At 53.9% G+C, this 18,565-nt stretch overlaps 1 protein-coding gene across 1 annotated transcript in view; it reads left to right on the forward strand.

The window, feature by feature from the left end:
• Positions 1-18,565, forward strand: part of LOC311146194 (E3 ubiquitin-protein ligase RING2-like) — a 135,283-nt gene that overhangs the window by 47,309 nt on the left and 69,409 nt on the right. Inside the window, exons 8-9 of the mRNA XM_084182695.1 lie at positions 5-153; positions 680-763. Coding sequence (XP_084038821.1) covers positions 5-153; positions 680-763 — 233 coding nt within the window. The remainder of the gene's footprint in view (positions 1-4; positions 154-679; positions 764-18,565) is intronic.

Consider the following 18,565-nt stretch of genomic DNA (forward strand, 5'->3'; position numbering starts at 1 on the left):
GTAGAAGAGATGGCCACCTACCTGCGTTATGTGCGGCGGCTGGACTTCTTTGAGAAGCCGGACTACGACTACTTACGGAAACTCTTCACCGACCTCTTCGACAGGAACGGCTACATCTTTGACTATGAGTACGACTGGGTCGGCAAGCCACTGGTCAGTCCATATCCCTAGTGTTAATGCTCTGTGTCTCTGCTAGACATTTATCAACATGCATATCGTTGATATACAGTGGGGGTGCGTGCTATATTGTGGATACACCCTATGTAGCTTGGCTGAAGTTAGAGCTTGTACACACAACCTTAGATAGATGGATGAGTTTCTCAGGAAGGTAACAACAGTTACATTACCCTTTAACCTCTCTCCTCAGCCCACTCCTATTGGCTGTTTAGTTAATGATGATCTTTAACCTCTCTCCTCAGCCCACTCCTATTGGCTGTTTAGTTAATGATGATCTTTAACCTCTCTCCTCAGCCCACTCCTATTGGCTGTTTAGTTAATGATGATCTTTAACCTCTCTCCTCAGCCCACTCCTATTGGCTGTTTAGTTAATGATGATATTTAACCTCTCTCCTCAGCCCACTCCTATTGGCTGTTTAGTTAATGATGATCTTTAACCTCTGTCCTCAGCCCACTCCTATTGGCTGTTTAGTTAATGATGACCTTTAACCTCTGTCCTCAGCCCACTCCCATTGGTCCAGTCCCCAGTGAGACCCTCCTACAGTCCAGCAGCAGAGACAAGGCAGCGCAGCAGACCAAAAACCAGGTAGGAGACACACTGGGGGGGGGTAGGGTTAGGGTTACACTGGGGTAGGGCTGGAGACACACTGGGGGTAGGGCTGGAGACACTGGGGGTAGGGCTGGAGACACTGGGGTAGGGCTGGAGACACTGGGGTAGGGCTGGAGACACTGGGGTAGGGCTGGAGACACTGGGGTAGGGCTGGAGACACTGGGGTAGGGCTGGAGACACTGGGGTAGGGCTGGAGACACACTGGGGGTAGGGCTGGAGACACTGGGGTAGGGCTGGAGACACTGGGGTAGGGCTGGAGACACACTGGGGTAGGGCTGGAGACACTGGGGTAGGGCTGGAGACACTGGGGTAGGGCTGGAGACACTGGGGTAGGGCTGGAGACACTGGGGGTAGGGCTGGAGACACACTGGGGTAGGGCTGGAGACACTGGGGTAGGGCTGGAGACACTGGGGTAGGGCTGGAGACACTGGGGTAGGGCTGGAGACACTGGGGTAGGGCTGGAGACACTGGGGTAGGGCTGGAGACACTGGGGTAGGGCTGGAGACACTGGGGTAGGGCTGGAGACACTGGGGTAGGGCTGGAGACACTGGGGTAGGGCTGGAGACACTGGGGTAGGGCTGGAGACACACTGGGGGTAGGGCTGGAGACACTGGGGTAGGGCTGGAGACACTGGGGTAGGGCTGGAGACACTGGGGTAGGGCTGGAGACACTGGGGTAGGGCTGGAGACACTGGGGTAGGGCTGGAGACACTGGGGTAGGGCTGGAGACACACTGGGGGTAGGGCTGGAGACACTGGGGTAGGGCTGGAGACACTGGGGTAGGGCTGGAGACACTGGGGGTAGGGCTGGAGACACACTGGGGGTAGGGCTGGAGACACACTGGGGTAGGGCTGGAGACACACTGGGGGGGGGTAGGGCTGGAGACACTGGGGGTAGGGCTGGAGACACTGGGGGTAGGGCTGGAGACACTGGGGTAGGGCTGGAGACACTGGGGTAGGGCTGGAGACACTGGGGTAGGGCTGGAGACACTGGGGTAGGGCTGGAGACACTGGGGTAGGGCTGGAGACACTGGGGTAGGGCTGGAGACACTGGGGTAGGGCTGGAGACACTGGGGTAGGGCTGGAGACACTGGGGTAGGGCTGGAGACACTGTGGTAGGGCTGGAGACACTGGGGTAGGGCTGGAGACACTGGGGTAGGGCTGGAGACACTGGGGTAGGGCTGGAGACACTGGGGTAGGGCTGGAGACACTGGGGTAGGGCTGGAGACACTGGGGTAGGGCTGGAGACACACTGGAGACACACTGGAGACACACATACACACATACACACATACACACACACACACACACACTGAACACACATACACACACACTGAACACACACATACACACACACTGAACACACACATACACACACACTGAACACACACATACACACACACTGAACACACACACACACACACACACTGAACACACACACACACACACACACACTGAAGAGCCAGTCCTTGATGAAGAACAGCTACTTCAGTCTCTTGATAGACTAACGCACAACAAAACTGACTGTGAGAAGACTTGTCTGAGGAAAAAGCTCAAATATTTTTTCAATTCATTCTCTGCATTAGCTGTATTTGGCATGAAGTGTTCCAAGTTTGCAGCATCTTCCTAATTTAACTGTAGCCTGGTCCAGATCCATTTGTGCTTTTGCCAATTCCATCGTCATTGTCAAGCTAAACAGTTTGTCTCAACAGTTCCATAAGGAGTTGGAAAAAGAGCAGAAACAGACTGGTATCCAGGCTATATTAAAGAGGGCAGAAACAGACTTGTATCCAGGCTATATTAAAGAGACCAGAAACAGACTGGTACCCAGGCTATATTAAAGAGACCAGAAACAGACTGGTATCCAGGCTATATTAAAGAGACCAGAAACAGACTGGTATCCAGGCTATATTAAAGAGACCAGAAACAGACTGGTATCCAGGCTATATTAAAGAGACCAGAAACAGACTGGTATCCAGGCTATATTAAAGAGGGCAGAAACAGACTGGTATCCAGGCTATATTAAAGAGACCAGAAACAGACTGGTATCCAGGCTATATTAAAGAGGGCAGAAACAGACTGGTATCCAGGCTATATTAAAGAGACCAGAAACAGACTGGTATCCAGGCTATATTAAAGAGACCAGAAACAGACTGGTATCCAGGCTATATTAAAGAGACCAGAAACAGACTGGTACCCAGGCTATATTAAAGAGACCAGAAACAGATTGGTACCCAGGCTATATTAAAGAGGGCAGAAACAGACTGGTATCCAGGCTATATTAAAGAGACCAGAAACAGACTGGTATCCAGGCTATATTAAAGAGGGCAGAAACAGACTGGTATCCAGGCTATATTAGAGAGCAGAAACAGACTGGTATCCAGGCTATATTAAAGAGGGCAGAAACAGACTGGTATCCAGGCTATATTAAAGAGACCAGAAACAGACTGGTATCCAGGCTATATTAAAGAGGGCAGAAACAGACTGGTATCCAGGCTATATTAAAGAGACCAGAAACAGACTGGTATCCAGGCTATATTAAAGAGGGCAGAAACAGACTGGTATCCAGGCTAAACTAACTGTATAACTGGCCTTACACATCAAACCACAGATTGCCACTGACAATGCCACCAGATGCACCAACCGATGCCAGTCTCATAACAGCAGCTTGTTCAGTCTCAGCTCACACCATGCACTCTCTTCCTCCAACGTCACCGCACCTCAGGTCTGTCTGTCCTCCGCTAGAGCAGTGTCTGTCCTCCGCTAGAGCAGTGTCTGTCCTCCGCTAGAGCAGTGTCTGTCCTCCGCTAGAGCAGTGTCTGTCCTCCGCTAGAGCAGTGTCTGTCCTCCGCTAGAGCAGTGTCTGTCCTCCGCTAGAGCAGTGTCTAAGGAGCTGTCACGAGAGAGAAGTCATGACCTCTTTAAACTACATGTTTTTGTTTCTTTCCTTCTTTTACACTCTTCCCTCCACCATCTCCTTAATCTCTCCTCCTCCTCCCGTGTCCTGCCCTCCACCTCCTCCATCTCCTCCTGTGTCTTGCCCTCCTCCTCCTGTGTCCTGCCCTCCATCTCCTCCTGTGTCCTGCCCTCCATCTCCTCCTGTGTCCTGCCCTCCACCTCCTCCATCTCCTCCTGTGTCCTGCCCTCCACCTCCTCCATCTCCTCCTGTGTCCTGCCCTCCACCTCCATCTCCTCCTGTGTCCTGCCCTCCTCCTCCCGTGTCCTGCCCTCCTCCTCCCGTGTCCTGCCCTCCTCCTCCTCCCGTGTCCTGCCCTCCTCCTCCTCCTGTGTCCTGCCCTCCTCCTCCTCCTGTGTCCTGCCCTCCTCCTCCTCCTCCTCCTCCTGTGTCCTGCCCTCCTCCTCCTCCTCCCGTGTCCTGCCCTCCTCCTCCTCCTCCCGTGTCCTGCCCTCCTCCTCCTCCTCCCGTGTCCTGCCCTCCTCCTCCTCCCGTGTCCTGCCCTCCTCCTCCTCCTCCTGTGTCCTGCCCTCCTCCTCCTCCCGTGTCCTGCCCTCCTCCTCCTCCTCCCGTGTCCTGCCCTCCTCCTCCTCCTCCCGTGTCCTGCCCTCCTCCTCCTCCCGTGTCCTGCCCTCCTCCTCCTCCCGTGTCCTGCCCTCCTCCTCCTCCCGTGTCCTGCCCTCCTCCTCCTCCCGTGTCCTGCCCTCCTCCTCCTCCCGTGTCCTGCCCTCCTCCTCCTCCCGTGTCCTGCCCTCCTCCTCCTCCCGTGTCCTGCCCTCCTCCTCCTCCTCCCGTGTCCTGCCCTCCTCCTCCTCCCGTGTCCTGCCCTCCTCCTCCTCCCGTGTCCTGCCCTCCTCCTCCTCCTCCCGTGTCCTGCCCTCCTCCTCCTCCTCCCGTGTCCTGCCCTCCTCCTCCTCCTCCCGTGTCCTGCCCTCCTCCTCCTCCCGTGTCCTGCCCTCCTCCTCCTCCCGTGTCCTGCCCTCCTCCTCCTCCTCCCGTGTCCTGCCCTCCTCCTCCTCCTCCCGTGTCCTGCCCTCCTCCTCCTCCTCCCGTGTCCTGCCCTCCTCCTCCTCCTCCCGTGTCCTGCCCTCCTCCTCCTCCTCCCGTGTCCTGCCCTCCTCCTCCTCCCGTGTCCTGCCCTCCTCCTCCTCCCGTGTCCTGCCCTCCTCCTCCTCCCGTGTCCTGCCCTCCTCCTCCTCCCGTGTCCTGCCCTCCTCCTCCTCCCGTGTCCTGCCCTCCTCCTCCTCCCGTGTCCTGCCCTCCTCCTCCTCCCGTGTCCTGCCCTCCTCCTCCTCCCGTGTCCTGCCCTCCTCCTCCTCCCGTGTCCTGCCCTCCTCCTCCTCCCGTGTCCTGCCCTCCTCCTCCTCCCGTGTCCTGCCCTCCTCCTCCTCCCGTGTCCTGCCCTCCTCCTCCTCCCGTGTCCTGCCCTCCTCCTCCTCCCGTGTCCTGCCCTCCTCCTCCTCCCGTGTCCTGCCCTCCTCCTCCTCCCGTGTCCTGCCCTCCTCCTCCTCCCGTGTCCTGCCCTCCTCCTCCTCCCGTGTCCTGCCCTCCTCCTCCTCCCGTGTCCTGCCCTCCTCCTCCTCCCGTGTCCTGCCCTCCTCCTCCTCCCGTGTCCTGCCCTCCTCCTCCTCCTCCCGTGTCCTGCCCTCCTCCTCCTCCTCCCGTGTCCTGCCCTCCTCCTCCTCCTCCCGTGTCCTGCCCTCCTCCTCCTCCCGTGTCGTGTCCTGCCCTCCTCCTCCCGTGTCGTGTCCTGCCCTCCTCCTCCCGTGTCCTGCCCTCCTCCTCCTCCGCCTCCCGTTTCCTGCCCTCCTCCTCCTCCTCCTCCCGTTTCCTGCCCTCCTCCTCCTCCTCCCGTGTCCTGCCCTCCTCCTCCTCCTCCCGTGTCCTGCCCTCCTCCTCCTCCTCCCGTGTCCTGCCCTCCTCCTCCTCCCGTGTCCTGCCCTCCTCCTCCTCCCGTGTCCTGCCCTCCTCCTCCTCCCGTGTCCTGCCCTCCTCCTCCTCCCGTGTCCTGCCCTCCTCCTCCTCCCGTGTCCTGCCCTCCTCCTCCTCCTCCCGTGTCCTGCCCTCCTCCTCCTCCTCCCGTGTCCTGCCCTCCTCCTCCTCCTCCCGTGTCCTGCCCTCCTCCTCCTCCTCCCGTGTCCTGCCCTCCTCCTCCTCCTCCTCCCGTGTCCTGCCCTCCTCCTCCTCCTCCTCCCGTGTCCTGCCCTCCTCCTCCTCCTCCTGCCCTCCTCCTCCTCCTCCTGCCCTCCTCCTCCTCCTCCCGTGTCCTGCCCTCCTCCTCCTCCTCCCGTGTCCTGCCCTCCTCCTCCTCCTCCCGTGTCCTGCCCTCCTCCTCCTCCTCCCGTGTCCTGCCCTCCTCCTCCTCCTCCCGTGTCCTGCCCTCCTCCTCCTCCTCCTCCCGTGTCCTGCCCTCCTCCTCCCGTGTCCTGCCCTCCTCCTCCTCCTCCCGTGTCCTGCCCTCCTCCCGTGTCCTGCCCTCCTCCTCCCGTGTCCTGCCCTCCTCCCGTGTCCTGCCCTCCTCCTCCTCCCGTGTCCTGCCCTCCTCCTCCTCCCGTGTCCTGCCCTCCTCCTCCTCCCGTGTCCTGCCCTCCTCCTCCTCCTCCCGTGTCCTGCCCTCCTCCTCCTCCCGTGTCCTGCCCTCCTCCTCCTCCCGTGTCCTGCCCTCCTCCTCCCGTGTCCTGCCCGCTCTTCACTTGCTGTCGCACCAGTCGCCAGAACTCAACGGAAGTGAGTCCCAGCCCACTCCAGTGACCAATAGGGAGCTGCTGGGGCCCCATCTAACAGCTGATAGGCTGAGGGGCTCCGTCCAGGTACTGGGTTGTGGGCGTTGTCCCTCAATGCTAAACACTGTCTGCATTCTTTCTACCATATGTCTTTTCTGTTTTCTCCCCTCACTCTTTTCCAGTTGTCTCTTGTGCTCAGGTCACTGCTCAGCCTTGTTCTTTGTCAGCTCAGGTCTCTGCTCAGCCAGGTTCTTTGTCAGCTCAGGTCTCTGCTCAGCCTGGTTCTTTGTCAGCTCAGGTCTCTGCTCAGCCTGGTTCTTTGTCAGCTCAGGTCTCTGCTCAGCCAGGTTCTTTGTCAGCTCAGGTCTCTGCTCAGCCTGGTTCTTTGTCAGCTCAGGTCTCTGCTCAGCCTGGTTCTTTGTCAGCTCAGGTCTCTGCTCAGCCAGGTTCTTTGTCAGCTCAGGTCTCTGCTCAGCCTGGTTCTTTGTCAGCTCAGGTCTCTGCTCAGCCTGGTTCTTTGTCAGCTCAGGTCTCTGCTCAGGTCTCTGCTCAGCCTGGTTCTTTGTCAGCTCAGGTCTCTGCTCAGCCTGGTTCTTTGTCAGCTCAGGTCTCTGCTCAGCCTGGTTCTTTGTCAGCTCAAGTCTCTGCTCAGCCAGGTTCTTTGTCAGCTCAGGTCACTGCTCAGCCAGGTTCTTTGTCAGCTCAGGTCACTGCTCAGCCAGGTTCTTTGTCAGCTCAGGTCTCTGCTCAGCCTGGTTCTTTGTCAGCTCAGGTCTCTGCTCAGCCTGGTTCTTTGTCAGCTCAGGTCTCTGCTCAGCCTGGTTCTTTGTCAGCTCAGGTCACTGCTCAGCCAGGTTCTTTGTCAGCTCAGGTCTCTGCTCCACACCTCACTGTGGACACAGCCACTCGTGTCCTATTTGCTGAAACTTTATTAAATCACGCCTAACCGGCCAATCAAAGCTTTGTGGCCGTGAGCCCCACGTATCCATATAGTACCCCACAATGCTCTGGTTTCCTTTTCACAAGTCTAGTATCTGCTTATGAGCCAGTTTTAGCAGCTCTCTTCAGAACACGTAGCTCGCAACTTAACGGTTCCATTTGGTGTGTGTTACTCCTTCACAGGAACTCTGCTAACTTCTGCTTCACTTTACCGATTTGAAGTTACTTCAGTTACCTGTTAGCAGCGTTTTGTCGTCAGCTAGCTACAGTTCCTGGAGCCTAGCCTGCATGCAATTAGTGCTGTTAGCTCGCTAGCTCCACTGCTTTAGCGTCCCGCTAATAGCCGGTTTCCACTAGTTTTAGCTACGTCTACAAGTGGTCTCTGGCTCTCCGTCGGTCCACACCATTCTGAGTTAGCTAGCTGAACTGCCAAGTGTCTTAACTAGCTAGTCGGTTTTTAGATGGCAACCTTTGGGCTAATCCATATTCGGTCTGCTTGGCTAAACTTGATTGGTACTGTTTCTTCACATGTGTTACCCCACCTTTGAGTAGAATCCTTTACATTCCCCTGTAAAAGATCAACCTAGCAGTACATTTTAATCTCGAGTGGCTTGGTTTACACACCGAGTCAGCACTTAGTATTAACACACACTTGGCTAGCAAGCTATCGTCTCTCGGGTGATAATAGCCAGCTATGTAGCGAGCATCCCTGTTATCTCTCCTTTCACTACCCTGAAAGTATTTAAGGCTGTCTATTTCTCACTCCCCTTGTAAATAAAGCTTTGTTTATGCTTACCTGACTTCCAGCTATCGTTACTCCGATAGTCTCCTGTTACTCCCATGTCTCGTCCGACTTCCCCATCGAAGAGCAGCGTGTGGTGTAGCTAGCTATCCTCCCCGGGAAGTTCTGTCTGTTTTCGTCCGTCCGGTCGAAAAGATGTCCTCGAGTGTACCGACCAAGCGGGGGAGAGAGCACCGTTCCCCTAGTTCAGCGCTTTAATAAAGAATTCCTGTCACTTCCAGGCTCGCAGGCCGAGTGTGATTCGTTCAGAATGTTCCCATTCAAAACAATCAACCTCTAGAATGTTCCCTCTAGAGGGCTAGCACACAGTCTGGGAAGGCCGGTACACGTTGTGGGACAGATGAGGATTATGCGCCTCGCTGGACTGAAGCATGCTGACGCCTAAAGTCCACCCCAACGCTTAAACCACACGACGGGGTCTGGGAAGAAGAGAAATTAGGGCTGTCGAATGATACAAATAATTAATTGTCATTTAATCGCAGGATTTTTCTGTAGTTAATCGAGATTAATGAAATAATAATAATAATATGCCATTTAGCAGACGCTTTTATCCAAAGCGACTTAGTCATGCGTGCATAAAATGTTTTTTTTTGTGTGTATGGGTGGTCCCGGGGATCGAACACACTATCCTGGCGTTACAAGCGCCGTGCTCTACCAGCTGAGCTACAGAGGACCACAATGTTTTTAATTGGCTCAAATTAGGCCCTAAAGAAATATTTTTTCATTTAAAAAAAGCAGTGCATTGAGTTACATGCATACTTTAACGGATAAAAATTAACACCCGCCAAATATAGGTGGATTTAGGTATGCCTATTTCACTAGCTACGTTGGCGGCTGATGAATTTGCAGTGCTCTACAGTGCGAGCATTACATTCACATTTGCGAATAAAAATAGTATTTCTGCTGTTTTAATAGCTGCTAATACTGACGTCTGTGTCCAGTGGGCTGCTTCCTGTTTAGCCAATGTTTGCAATGATGTTGAAAAAATAACCTTAAATCGCTATTGACTGCCTGTCTGTTTGATATGCTTAGTAGGCTACAGAGCCTATAGCTTGCCTAAATAGCTGCATGTAACGCTCCTTCTGAAAAAATAACATGAAATTGCTAGACAACCAGTTAGTCGTGCTTGTGTTTGCGATAGTTACAACAGACAAATAACTAAGTTTGTTCAAACTGTTTTGTGTACAAGCGGCAGTGGAGTGACTGAGCAGCAGCTGGAAGGAGGTAGGCTAGTGGATCCCTCGTGTGCAGAAGGAGGTAGGCTAGTGGATCCCTCGTGTGCAGAAGGAGGTAGGCTAGTGGATCCCTCGTGTGCAGAAGTCTCCGTCGTTTTTGCAACAGCAAGCCGGGTTTCAGAAAATCCAGAACCGCAGCCACTCTGTTGGTTGTAAAGGATGGAAACACCAAATAATCTCAGAAACAAAATGATCCCAATGTTTCAGTAGGTCTACTCCCTCTGATCAATGTTTCAGTAGACCTACTCTCTCTGATCAATGTTTCAGTAGGTCTACTCCCTCTGATCAATGTTTCAGTAGGTCTACTCCCTCTGATCAATGTTTCAGTAGGTCTACTCCCTCTGATCAATGTTTCAGTAGGTCTACTCCCTCTGATCAATGTTTCAGTAGGTCTACTCCCTCTGATCAATGTTTCAGTAGGCCTACTCTCTCTGATCAATGTTTCAGTAGGCCTACTCTCTCTGATCAATGTTTCAGTAGGTCTACTCACTCTGATCAATGTTTCAGTAGGCCTACTCCCTCTGATCAATGTTCTTGAAGTTTAACGCTCGCTCACTCGTGCACACACACACACACGAGTCCCGTCCTGGATTTACGTCACCTCATCAAGCGTCTGAGGGTCAGTGGACCTCAAGGAGTTTATCCTGCAGACACAAGATAACTGGGGTTCGCCTCCTAGGGCATAGCCTGCAGATATCTCACCTTTCCATTCGGTCTGTCTCTGACCACATGGGACATTCACAAAGTGTGCCAAAGCAGACCTAGCCCTCCCTACTGGAGAGAGGCTAAGGGAGAGAGGTTTAAGAGTCCTGACGTACAGTGCATTCAAAGTATTCAGACCACTTGACCTTGTCCACATTTTGTTATGTTACAGGCTTATTTTAAAATTGTCCCGAAGCCGCTCCTGCGTTGTCTTGGCCGTGTGCTTAGGGTCGTTGTCCTGTTGGAAGGTGAACCTTTGCCCAAGTCTGAGGTCCTGAGCGCTCTGGAGCAGGTTTTCATCAAGGATCTCTCTCTGCATGATGCTGCCACCACCATGCTTCACCGTAAGGATGGTGCCAGGTTTCCTTCAGACGTGACAATTGGCATTCAGGCGAAAGAACTCCTGGCAACTTCTCTCTCTGGCGAGAAATATCTTATTATGAAGGGAGCAGCTAACATCTGTCTCTCAGAGCAACACGTGGCAGGCAGACTAAACCCGGTGCGGATTTACCATCGCTGGGGAACTCCCTACCAGGGGAGTGGCGACTTCATTCCAAAGTAGTTGAGGAGGTGTGGGGGACGTTATGGCAGAGCTGCCGTCGATCTGTACGCATGTTCCTTGAGAGATCTATCGCCTGTTCCTTGAGAGATCACAACGTCTATAGTCCCGTGTAGCTCAGTTGGTAGATCATGGCGTTTGCAACGCCAGGGTTGTGGGTTCGTTTCCCACGGGGGACCAGTATGGGGGGAAAAATGAGAAAATGTATGCACTCACTAACTGTAAGTCGCTCTGGATAAGAGCGTCTGCTAAATGACTAAAATGTAAATGTCTCTCTAGGCGTAGACAGGCTGGCCCACTAGTGGTCAGACATGCTTCTTTACGCCTCCCTCGGGCCTGATTCCCCCCACTCTGAACAGAGTGAAAGCGAATGGTCTGTCTCTCATCCTGATATCCCAACCACGGCAATCTCAGGCTGCCATGTAGGACTAAAGTGAGACGACGATCGGAGAGACGACGATCGGAAAGAAGACGATCAGAGCTTTATTTAGGAGCGCACCGACGGCTCAGTTGCTCACCTTCATGAGCTCTCGGTTCATCCTTCATGAGCTCTCGGTTCATCCTTCATGAGCTCTCGGTTCATCCTTCACGAGCTCTCGGTTCATCCTTCACGAGCTCTCGGTTCATCCTTCATGCACTGTTTGCCTCTGACTACTCCAAGGTTACGATACGTCCTAACCCCGCGTTTGTTCCTTAAAGGAAAAATCCACTCAAATTATCTTTTTGCTATTTTATTCATTAGTCCACCCGTTGATAGTCCCAAAATGTTTTGCATGTCAGCAGTCACGTTTTCAAGATATTGGACTTTCAAGACGCAAAGTCACTTGCCCCATCATGATCATGATGATGAAGTGTTTGCATCATATGATTCGTTTTGCAGCATAATGGTAATGTGGCAAGTGATACTTTGCTTCTTGAAAGTCCAATATCTTGAAAACAGAGATTTGTGGGACGGCTAGTTGGGCTTCCCCTCATGTCTTTTTGAGGTTCTATTGTCTGCACTACGGTTGTGCCGAATAGTCGGACAAAACTAGTATCGTAACGGATATGGGCAATTTTCCTGATCCAAGTATTCCTTTGTAATGATCCGTGATTGCAAAAAGTGAGGCTTGTATTAGCCATTTTTGATTTCAAAAGCTCTTTCATAATAGTGACATGACAAACAATATACATACACTATATATACACTATATATACAGCAGTATGTGGACACCCCTTGAAATTAGTGGATTCGGCTATTTCAGCCATACCCGTTGCTGACAGGTGTATAAAATCGAGCACACAGCCATGCAATCTCCATAGACAAACATTGGCAGTAGAATGGCCTTACTGAAGAGCTCAGTGACTTTCAACGTGGCACCGTCATAGGATGCCACCTTTCCAACAAGTCAGTTCGTCACATTTCTGCCCTGCTAGAGCTGCCCCGGTCAACTGTAAGTGCTGTTATTGTGAAGTGGAAACATCTAGGAGCAACAACGGCTCAGCCGCGAAGTGGTAGGCCACACAAGCTCACAGAACGGGACCGCCGAGTGCTGAAGCGTGTAAAAATCGTCTGTCTTCAGTTGCAGCACTCACAGTTCCAAACTGGGAGCAACGTCAGCATAAGAACTGTCTGTCGGGAGCTTCATGAAATGGGTTTCCATGGCTGAGCAGCCACACACAAGCCTAAGATCACCATGTGCAATGCCAAGCGTCGGCTGGATTGGTGTAAAGCTCACCACCATTGGACTCTGGACCAGTGGAAACACGTTCTCTGGAGTGATGAATCACGCTTCACCATCTGGCAGTCCGACGGACGAATCTGGGTTTGGCGGATGCCAGGAGAACACTACCTGCCCGAATGCATAGTACCAACTGTGAAGTTTGGTGGAGGAGGAATAATGGTCTGGGGCTGTTTTTCATGGTTCGGGCTAGGCCCCTTAATTCCAGTGAAGGGAAATCTTAACGCTACAGCATACAATGACATTCTAGACGATTCTGTGCTTCCAACTTTGTGGCAACAGTTTGGGGAAGGCCATTTCCTGTTTCAGCATGACAATGCCCCTGTGCACAAAGCGAGGTCCATACAGAAATGGTTTGTTGAGATCGGTGTGGAAGAACTTGACTGGCCTGCACAGAGCCCTGACCTCAACCCCATCGAACACCTTTGGGATGAATTGGAACGTAGACTGTGAGCCAGGTCTAATCGCCCAACATCAGTGCCCGACCTCACTAATGCTCTTGTGGCTGAATGGAAGCAAGTCCCCGCAGCAATGTTCCAACATCTAGTGGAAAGCCTTCCCAGAAGAGTGGAGGCTGTTATAGCAGCAAAGGGGGGACCAACTCCATATTAATGCCGATGATTTTGGAATGAGATGTTGGACGAGCAGGTGTCCACATACTTTTGGTCATGTAGTTTATTTTAGACATGTTAGTGACATAACATATATTGGACCACAGTAAGCCACCATTTTCTGGTGGTCTCATCACTCGTCTAACTTCCCATGATGCTCCCCTGCAGGTGATGAGTTCAACCAATGGGGAGCTGAATACAGACGATCCAACGGCGGGCCACTCCAACGCCCCCATCACCGCCCCGGCCGAGGTGGAGGTGGCCGACGACACAAAGTAAGATGGACACCCCCCTGCCCCCTTCCTCCGTCCCCCTGCCCCCCCTTCCTCCGTCCCCCTTCCTCCGTCCCCCTTCCCCGGTCCCCCTTCCTCCGTCCCCCTTCCTCCATCCCCCTTCCTCCGTCTCCGGTCCCCCTTCCTCCGTCTCCCTGCTCCCTTCCTCCGTCCCCCTTCCTCCGTCCCCCTGCCCCCTTCCTCCGTCCCCCTTCCTCCGTCCCCCTTCCTCCGTCCCCCGTCCCTCTTCCTCCGTCCCCCTTCCTCCGTCCCCCTTCCTCCATCCCCCTTCCTCCGTCTCCGGTCCCCCTTCCTCCGTCTCCCTGCTCCCTTCCTCCGTCCCCCTTCCTCCGTCCCCCGTCCCTCGTCCCCCGTCCCTCTTCCTCCGTCCCTCTTCCTCCGTCCCCCTTCCTCCGTCCCCCTTCCTCCGTCCCCCTGCCCCCTTCCTCCGTCCCTGGTCCCCCTTCCTCCGTCCCTGGTCCCCCTTCCTCCGTCTCCCTGGTCCCCCTTCCTCCATCCCCCTGCCACCTTCCTCCGTCCCGGTCCCCCTTCCTCTGTCCCCCTTCCTCCGTCCCCGGTCCCCCTTCCTCCGTCTCCCTGCCCCCTTCCTCCGTCCCCGGTCCCCCTTGCTCCGTCCCCCTTCCTCCGTCCCCCTTCCTCCGTCCCCCTGCCCCCTTCCTCCGTCCCCGGTCCCCCTTCCTCCGTCCCCCTGCCACCTTCCTCCGTCCCCGGTCCCCCTTCCTCCGTCCCCCTGCCACCTTCCTCCGTCCCCGGTCCCCCTTCCTCCGTCCCCCTGCCACCTTCCTCCGTCCCCGGTCCCCCTTCCTCCGTCCCCCTGCCACCTTCCTCCGTCCCCGGCCCCCTTCCTCCGTCTCCCTGCCCCCTTCCTCCGTCCCCGGTCCCCCTTCCTCCGTCCCCCTTCCTCCGTCCCCCTGCCCCCTTCCTCTGTCCCCCTTCCTCCGTCTCCTTGCCCCCTTCCTCCGTCCCCGGTCCCCCTTCCTCCGTCCCCCTTCCTCCGTCCCCCTGCCCCCTTCCTCCGTCCCCCTGCCCCCTTCCTCCGTCCCCCTTCCTCCGTCCCCCTGCCCCCTTCCTCCGTCCCCCTTCCTCCGTCCCCCTGCCACCTTCCTCCGTCCCCGGTCCCCCTTCCTCCGTCCCCCTGCCACCTTCCTCCATCCTCCGTCCCCCTTCCTCCGTCCCCCTGCCCCCTTCCTCCGTCCCCCTTCCTCCGTCCCCCTGCCACCTTCCTCCATCCTCCGTCCCCCTTCCTCCGTCCCCCTGCCCTCTTCCCCAACACTCACTTTGCTAAGAGTAGGGATGGAAATAAGTTAGGTTTATTACTTTTCAGTGAAAATGTGCCCAACTAGCCGAAAGGCCAGTGAAATTTTGACTTTTCAAACATCGCATGGCACAGATTGCTGGCCAGTGCCCAAAATGTCCATCCCTGGCTAAGAGCCATATATTAGTCTGGAATGTCGATGAATAAACACGGCAAAAAGCACATACTGGGTTTCTGAGCCAGGCTGGCTATCTTGTTTGGCATGAAAATGTATTTAATTATTCAGTGAGTTACACCAAACATTAGGAACACCTTCCTAATGCACCCTGAGTTATACCAAACATTAGGAACACCTTCCTAATGCACCCTGAGTTATACCAAACATTAGGAACACCTTCCTAATGCACCCTGAGTTATACCAAACATTAGGAACACCTTCCTAATGCACCCTGAGTTATACCAAACATTAGGAACACCTTCCTAATATTGAGTTGCACCCCCTTTTGCCCTCAGATAATTCTCAAGGTGTCGAAAGCTTTCCACAGGGATGCTGGCCCAAGTTGACTCCAATGCTTCCCACAGTTGTGTGAAGTTGGCTGGACCTCCTTTGGGTGGGGGACCATTGCTGACACACACGGGAATCTGTTGAGCGTGAAAAACCCAGCAGCGTTGCAGTTCTTGACACAAACCGGTGCGCCAGGCACCTACTACCATACACCGTTCAAAGGCACTTAAATATTTTGTCTTGCCTATTCACCGTCTGAATGGCACACATTACACAATCCATGTCTCAATTGTCTCAAGGCTTAAAAAATCCTTCTTTAAACCTGTCTCCTCCCCTTCATCTACACTGATTGAAGTGGATTTAACAAGTGACATCAATAAGGGATCGTAGCTTTCACCTGGTCAGTCTGTCATGGAAAGAGCAGGTGTTCCTAATGTTTTGTATAGTCAGTGTCTGAGGACAAAGAATCTAATCCTGTTGTTGTTCCTTTGTTCTGTTTCAGGTGCTGCTGTTTCTTTAAGAGGAGGAAGAGGACAGGCCTCCAGAGACACTAGTGAGGAGGACAGGCCTCCAGAGACACTAGTGAGGAGGACAGGCCTCCAGAGACACTAGTGAAGGGGACAGGCCTCCAGAGACACTAGTGAGGGGGACAGGCCTCCAGAGACACTAGTGAAGAGGACAGGCCTCCAGAGACACTAGTGAAGAGGACAGGCCTCCAGAGACACTAGTGAAGAGGACAGGCCTCCAGAGACACTAGTGAAGAGGACAGGCCTCCAGAGACACTAGTGAAGAGGACAGGCCTCCAGAGACACTAGTGAAGAGGACAGGCCTCCAGAGACACTAGTGAAGAGGACAGGCCTCCAGAGACACTAGTGAAGAGGACAGGCCTCCAGAGACACTAGTGAAGAGGACAGGCCTCCAGAGACACTAGTGAGGAGGACAGGCCTCCAGAGACACTAGTGAAGAGGACAGGCCTCCAGAGACACTAGTGAAGAGGACAGGCCTCCAGAGACACTAGTGAAGAGGACAGGCCTCCAGAGACACTAGTGAAGAGGACAGGCCTCCAGAGACACTAGTGAAGAGGACAGGCCTCCAGAGACACTAGTGAAGAGGACAGGCCTCCAGAGACACTAGTGAAGAGGACAGGCCTCCAGAGACACTAGTGAGGAGGACAGGCCTCCAGAGACACTAGTGAGGAGGACAGGCCTCCAGAGACACTAGTGAAGAGGACAGGCCTCCAGAGACACTAGTGAGGAGGACAGGCCTCCAGAGACACTAGTGAAGAGGACAGGCCTCCAGAGACACTAGTGAAGAGGACAGGCCTCCAGAGACACTAGTGAAGAGGACAGGCCTCCAGAGACACTAGTGAAGAGGACAGGCCTCCAGAGACACTAGTGAAGAGGACAGGCCTCCAGAGACACTAGTGAAGAGGACAGGCCTCCAGAGACACTAGTGAAGAGGACAGGCCTCCAGTGAGGACAGGCCTCCAGAGACACTAGTGAAGAGGACAGGCTTCCAGTGAGGACAGGCCTCCAGAGACACTAGTGAAGAGGACAGGCTTCCAGTGAGGAGGACAGGCCTCCAGAGACACTAGTGAAGGGGACAGGCCTCCAGAGACACTAGTGAAGGGGACAGGCCTCCAGAGAGACTAGTGAAGAGGACAGGCCTCCAGAGAGACTAGTGAAGAGGACAGGCTTCCAGTGAGGACAGGCCTCCAGAGACACTAGTGAAGAGGACAGGCCTCCAGAGACACTAGTGAAGAGGACAGGCCTCCAGAGACACTAGTGAAGAGGACAGGCCTCCAGAGACACTAGTGAAGAGGACAGGCCTCCAGAGACACTAGTGAAGAGGACAGGCCTCCAGAGAGACTAGTGAAGAGGACAGGCCTCCAGAGAGACTAGTGAAGAGGACAGGCCTCCAGAGAGACTAGTGAAGAGGACAGACTTCCAGTGAGGAGGACAGGCCTCCAGAGACACTAGTGAAGAGGACAGGCCTCCAGAGAGACTAGTGAAGAGGACAGGCCTCCAGAGAGACTAGTGAAGAGACAGGCCTCCAGAGAGACTAGTGAAGAGGACAGGCCTCCAGAGACACTAGTGAAGAGGACAGGCTTCCAGTGAGGAGGACAGGCCTCCAGAGAGACTAGTGAGGAGGACAGGCCTCCAGAGACACTAGTGAAGAGGACAGGCCTCCAGAGACACTAGTGAAGAGGACAGGCCTCCAGAGACACTAGTGAAGAGGACAGGCCTCCAGAGACACTAGTGAAGAAGACAGGCCTCCAGAGACACTAGTGAAGAGGACAGGCCTCCAGAGACACTAGTGAAGAGGACAGGCCTCCAGAGACACTAGTGAAGAGGACAGGCCTCCAGAGACACTAGTGAAGAGGACAGGCCTCCAGAGAGACTAGTGAAGAGGACAGGCCTCCAGAGACACTAGTGAAGAGGACAGGCCTCCAGAGAGACTAGTGAAGAGGACAGGCCTCCAGAGAGACTAGTGAGGAGGACAGGCCTCCAGAGACACTAGTGAAGAGGACAGGCCTCCAGAGACACTAGTGAAGAGGACAGGCCTCCAGAGACACTAGTGAAGAGGACAGGCCTCCAGAGACACTAGTGAAGAGGACAGGCCTCCAGAGAGACTAGTGAGGAGGAGAGGAACAGCCTAGGGAACTGTTGGCACTGACTGACGGAGTGAGGAAAGCAATACTGAGCTGAGCTCTCTACACCCTCCTGTCTCTCTCTGCGTACAGTTTGAGCGCCCCCTGTTGACCCTCCTGCAGTACTACAACACAGACCGACGCCTGCTGTGATGACCTGCCTTGTGCGAGCGGGCGGACCGGACCGGCCAGAACCATGACTGTGTGTTTTTACCTGAGAGGATCAGAAGGAATAAATGTTTATATTTCTATGAAGATGGATGGATGGATAGATGGATGACTGGGTGAAAAGATGACCCCCATAACGGATGGATGGATGGATGGATGGATGGATGGATGGAGAGAGCCAGAAAAGACCTGAGATACATAAATAAGAAATTATTAAAGGACAAAGACTGTTGGGAACTGGTTGTATTCCTTATTAACGTGCTGAACTGGAGGACAGAGAAACAGACCACTGTAACACAACATGAAGAGTGATACATGCTCCATTTACAAAGTCATTTCTGATGTTGACAACTCCAGAATAACAGTGTGTCACAGACAGGAAATAAATACTGAAATGCACGTTCACCAGAATCAGAAAACATGGAAGAATAAAACACTGATTTTTTCCTTTTGTATTTTATAATGAAGTTTTGAAACCAACTCTGAGTTGAACAGTTTTACTTCCATATTGTTCTTATAGCATCTTCAGGAAACTTATTTTGAAAAGAGCAGTTAGTTTTCTTCCTTCCTGTGGGTGGGTGGTGACAATGGTGACGGACAGTGGCTGCTCAGGTACTGTGGAGGAGGAACATAAACTAATATTTAATCTCTTTAAAATTGC

Source organism: Coregonus lavaretus (genome assembly GCF_964263955.1).
Source record: "Coregonus lavaretus genome assembly, chromosome: 19".
NCBI classification, from domain to species: domain Eukaryota; kingdom Metazoa; phylum Chordata; class Actinopteri; order Salmoniformes; family Salmonidae; genus Coregonus; species Coregonus lavaretus.